Source organism: Equus przewalskii, unplaced genomic scaffold, assembly GCF_037783145.1.
Source record: "Equus przewalskii isolate Varuska unplaced genomic scaffold, EquPr2 ChrUn-13, whole genome shotgun sequence".
In the NCBI taxonomy this organism is placed as follows: domain Eukaryota; kingdom Metazoa; phylum Chordata; class Mammalia; order Perissodactyla; family Equidae; genus Equus; species Equus przewalskii.
Window position 1 is genome coordinate 649,103 of NW_027228750.1, and position 5,584 is coordinate 654,686.

Consider the following 5,584-nt stretch of genomic DNA (forward strand, 5'->3'; position numbering starts at 1 on the left):
CATTTCCATCATTGCAAAACGTTCTATTGGACAGTCCTACTGGGCAGATAGCTTATGAATTAGCACAAGATTTTAAAGGGCCATTTGGCAGTATCCATCAATGTGAACATTTGAATTTTTTCTTTGAGGTAACTGTTTCAATTCTAGGAATCTATCACCACAGAAATACTCTCATGGGGTAAAAAGTTTTACACATATATGTGTGTGTGTTTATATATAAATATAGACATACACTTCTTTGTAAAAAACATATATATGTTAAGTTTAATCACACATATTTAAAAATTTCTAAACAACATAAATGTAAAAAGTTTAAATGACATGACTGTATCATCCATACATAAGGGAGATGGTTAAATAAGTTATTACTTGCATTCTACAGAATACTCTGCATTTATTAGAGGGAATGATCTAAATTTACATAAAGGACCTAGAAAATTATTCACAATATTCAATTTAGTGAAAAAAGCAAGTGTAAAAATAATATGTATGTTAGGTATTATTTTAAAACGTGACATAATTTCTAAACTTTTAAAGGCATATCAAAAGATGGAGAAATAATCATACCTAATAATCCTGTCTGGGGAGGCGAGTGTGTTGGAGAAGCCTGCAGGGTGGAGGGTAAAGAGGCTTTCATTTTCTACTCTAAATAATTCAGGGCTATTTCTACCCTTTAGAACATACATGCATAATTTTTATAAATAAAAAAAAATAAAATACATAAAGAGAAATATGTCAAATCAGCCTATTTTCACAAGGCTCTGTGTGAACAAACACGCTACAGAGTTTAGCACACAGACTGTATTGTAGCAATAGAAATTAGCAGCTTTCCTCAAGAAATTCTCCAACAGCCTAAAGGAAAATGGTAAAGAGATGAAAATGGTGATAAAACAGAATGGATGCAGGAGATAGATTCCAACTGCCCTCCTCAATTTAGGCCGCTGGGTGTTGCTTGAGAAAATCAACTGGATTTACAGACTGGGGAAACTGTAATTTCTGGTTTCCAACCTGAGCTAGGAGCTCAACACACTTGGTGATCCCAAAGCACTGGGCAAACGGGAGAGAACATTTGGAGGCAGACATGGGGAGACTTGAATGTGGAAGACGTTATTCCCTCTTCTCAGCTCTACTTAGGGGTGTGGCAAACCTAGGGCCAGGTGTCCCTCAGCACACATTCCTGGAAGACCCGCCCCTGTAAGGAGAAACCCAAAGCCCAGAATTTTTTTAAGAGTCTGGTGTCCAGAACACTGCCAGAGCTTGCCATCATTTATAGACTGCAGTGCAGTGCAGGAGTTACAGTAGATTACTGTCCTTAACCCACTGAGGTCACCCCAGACACTGAGTCAGAGACCACATGTCTGCAGAGCTGGAGTGACCATACAGTGACCATAACAGGGAAAATAGCAATCTGCGGGGACACTCCTTGTAAAGTATCCCCTCTCTTTTTATAAAATGTGGTAGTCTCCATTTATCATTCAGCGGGGGGCACAGGCACGGATGTTCTCATTGATCACCTGAGGGAGGCAGAGGGAAAGGCAGACAAGCACCATGTTTGCTGGATTCAGAGAGACAGGAACTGTACTGCAGTTCCCTGAAACCCACAACATTCGGAGCCTCAGTGTTCAGAAAGTCCATCAGGGCTTTCTTTTCAGGACATCCAAAATTCAATCACAAACTAAAGGACAAGTGAATACTAGGAAAATAAAATACATTGATTTGTTTCCAAAATAAGAATATCGTTTATTTGTTGATCAACACTTGAAGGAAAATTAAGTAAAAAAGAATGGGAAGAAGAACCAAGAGCCTTGTGGATAAACAAGCTTGTTCAATATACGGCCCTGCATTATTGAGTGACTGTGGATTGCCTGATTCGTCTTTTGGTTTCTTGACTTCCTTTGCCTTGGATTTTCTAACTCCAGTGTTAATTGGTGGTGTTTTTTTCTGTTTGAGTTTTAAACAATTTTCTACCAATCACTTCAGATACACAATAATCACTGAGATGGCAAAGAGAGAAATGCGTGTTAACATGATGAGAACAACCTGAAGTAAGGTGGGCACCCTTGCTTTTAGCGGTCCCGGTGGCCCACTGTCAACACTTCCTCCATACCCTACCTCCTCACAGAAAGGAGGGGCCCAGCCATACAAGCAGTGGCAGTTTTTTTTATTGTTGCAAATGCCCCGGTGGTTGCACTTCTCAGGCAAACAGTCAAACTGCAGCAATGAGCTATCCACACAGGTTCTGTTAACACATATCCGATTCGTACCACAGGAGGTACCATCATTTACCACACCAATGTCAGGTATCCCCAAGGGTACCTTGGATAGATGATAGCCTGTGCCCCAGCACATGAGGTTTTCCTCTCCCAAATGAGTAGAAATGATAGTAGTATGTTCTGGCATTTCAGGGATGGTTTTGACATTGATACACTGTAGCCTGCCACATACTGCATTTTCCCTAGTACACTTTTGATAGTCACCAATTCCTCTAATACCACAGTTCCCATATTGATCACCAATTAAATTAACTGCATCATAGCACTTACTGGGAGCCTCCCTGGCATCAGGTCCAAAAAGCCTTTGGCACTGCATATATCTGGATTGGCACCCCTTTCTGAAACAACGGGCTTCGTACTTGCAAGGGGTTCCATCCTGCTTATAAGTGTCACTTGGGCAGAGACCTGAGGTCCCAGTGCAGTACTCTGCAAGGTCACATTCATTTTCTTCCTTCCGACACACATACCCAGAGGGACGAAAGTGACACTTATGACAGCAAAGTCCCATGCTACAATTGACACCATGTTTCAATTTACAATCTGGTTGACAACACTGGTCTTTTTTACAGTCCTCTCTTGAACCACAATCACATTCCTCATTCTCTTCCACAATTTTGTTTCCACATCTCTGAACCACATAGCCTACTTCTGGGATGTCAGTTAGACACGCTCCTGCTGAGTGTATGAAAGCAATATAATAGGAATAACTACAATTACTAAACCCAGTTCGCCCAGTGCCCATGATGCAACTACGCCTGCCCTTACATTGACAGTATTCATAATCATGGGACATTCCCACACCATGGCCAAGGCAATGAGCACTCCAGGTGGCAGGTCCAAGGACATTTATATCTGGAAAGACACTTATAGCTCCACTGTATGTCTGACTACACACTCTTCCAAAGGACTGTCCAAGGTAATCGACATATTGTCCTTTAAGGTATAGGTGTGCCCAATCTGCCGGGATCCGGGCATTTAGGGTCCTGCGTCTGTACAGCAAAAATTGGCTTAAAACCTGCTGTGTCGTTGGAGAATCAACCTTCATTTTGTTTGCATCTGTCCAAACTTCAATACCTCTCAGATGTATTCTCATATTGATATCTTGGAAGTAAGTGTCCATAATCCCAGTCATAAGAATGGCATCATTTATGACTCGAGTAAGATTGGAATTGGAGTACAAATATCTACGATGATCAAAGACCAGGGCTAATTCAAGGTACTTTTTGTGTTTATAGGAGTCAGAAAAGTCCCTAAGCCGAGCCACATTCTCATGCTGGGCCATCTGCCGTTTTATTTCATCATCAAGTAAGCCACAGGACTGATTGTGAAATTCCTCTTCTTTCTTCAGAAGATATATGACATGTTCAAAACTGGAAGAGGCCTTGAGGGGCTCGATTTGGTAATGTTTGGCATCAATTTTCAATATGCCTTGGAGACCCCCCAGGCATGTACTTAGGGTAGCTTCAGAATCCCGGGTTCCTTCAATGAAACCCATATAGTTGCAGTCCCCCGGTATGTAAGGGTAATCCTCCAGGAGATCGCCCTCTTCTGTGAAGGAGAAAACCTGCAGATTTCGGGACAATAGTAACCTCTTGGGCCACAGGTGGAGGACATGCTCCTTGCCTTTTACCTGCAGGAGGTAGGACACGTGCTTGGCCACAGCCTCCTCCCCTCCCCGTGAACTCAGCTTCTTGGGGATGATGATTTCATACGAGTCAAACCCCCACTCAGGGTGAAAAATTAAATCCTCGCCGAGAGAGTCAACCAGGAGCAGCCCCAGGACTAGGATCAGGATGGAGAGCGAACGGCCTTGGGAGAGTAAGGTCCTCACTGACCTCATGGCGCAGCTCCGTCCTTTAGGGAGTCAGTCCCTGCCGCTGCGGCCTTGCGAGTCAGACTTCCAGGGGCCGCCACTAGAGGCGCCGGAGCGCAAAGTGCGGAGCTCCCAGAGCAGGGCGGGCGGGAGCTCCAGCCTCCCGGGCTCGGCCCAGCTGACATTCCCGGAACCATACCTAGACCGTTTTCTGGGCGGCGCCGTTGGGCGCACGTGGAAGAAACGAGGGAAACGTGCGCGCGAATAAAAGAGAAAAGAGAGGCTATTGGCACGAGGGATGGAAAAGGGCAGAGAGCGGCTGGGAAAAGCAGGCATAGGGAATAGGAAGAACAGAGAACCTGTTGAAGGCTCACTATGCCTGTGCCGTTTAGTCTTGTTTCTGTGGCCCGAGTGCATACCTGATGTTTTCCATCGGTTGGAATGGGATGTTTTATGGGCCACTGTGCCCACCTCACCACTCCGTTGCCAGTTTTCCCCTGGGCTCGCCTGAGGCGGAGGGAAGGAGCGCCACGGAGCCGGCAAGAGCAGCAGCAGAGCTGAGAACATCAGTGCAGAGTCTACATTCCAGCCCCGTCTCGGGCAGCGCCTGAATTCAGGCGAGAGAAAGGTTCCGGGGGGCGGGGGGGGGGGCTCTTTGTGCCGTGCGTCCTTAGGTGCCAGGGATCAGCGTGATTTGTGGGGGTGTGTGTACAGTGGCGGGGAAATCTAGGAAGAGAAAAGTACCTCGGAAAACGGCAAAACCCGGGAGGTTCCAGAGAAAGGCAAGTGTTTATTTTTGCAGTGTGAGTGAGCAGGAGACCGCCCAGGTCCGTTGAAGACAATGGAGGGACTTGTCCATGGAAAGGGTAAACCGTAAGGGTCTGTTGAGGGATTCTGACACAAGAAGAACGTTTTCAGTTTTGTTCTTAGGGACTTAATTTTGGCTGCATTACGGGGAAAGGTTAAAAAAGGACGAGGCTGAATCAGGGAGACCAGTTAAGAAGCTCTTGTAACCATCCAGACAAGCAATGTTGTCTGTGGGCCCAGAAACAGTGGGCTTGGGGCTCGTGAGAAACACAGTATTTAAGGAAGGCTTACTGTGTGCCAGGCTCTTTACATGAATCAGACTGTTAATTCTTACAATAATCCTATTTTGCAGATAATCATAACCCTATTATTATCATCCGTATGTTACACACGAGGAAGCTGAAACAATACTTTGGCTCAGATGGTGATGCGAGGTGATGCAATCACTACACACTTGTAGGCAGTTCCACCCCAGAGCTGTATTCCTTACCAGTCACCTCTGTTGTCTCTCTGGGAAAGGACACAAGTGGACAGTTTCAAAATATATGAAGGATGAAGACTCTGCCAGACTTAATGATTGAATGGATTCTCCCAGCTAGAAAGAGGCAAAAATGAAAAAGAATATTCAGTTTTCTGGCTCAGGCAGATGTGTGTATTGTGGTTCCTGTCACTCAGGGAAGGAGAAAACTTC

The 5,584-nt window shown here is 44.9% G+C and overlaps 1 protein-coding gene across 1 annotated transcript; it reads right to left on the reverse strand.

Annotated features, from left to right (window-relative positions):
- Positions 1–243: 243 nt before the first annotated feature.
- On the reverse strand, positions 244–4,507 carry ADAM30 (ADAM metallopeptidase domain 30). The gene has a single exon (XM_070607721.1). The coding sequence runs from the start codon at positions 4,111–4,113 to the stop codon at positions 1,972–1,974; it is 2,142 nt and encodes a 713-aa protein (XP_070463822.1). The 5' UTR covers positions 4,114–4,507; the 3' UTR covers positions 244–1,971.
- Positions 4,508–5,584: the final 1,077 nt, after the last annotated feature.

What these genes read in the sequence shown, in the direction of transcription:
- ADAM30 (XM_070607721.1), bottom strand. Translation starts at nt 4,113, where the DNA reads ATGAGGTCAGTGAGGACCTTACTCTCCCAAGGCCGTTCGCTCTCCATC.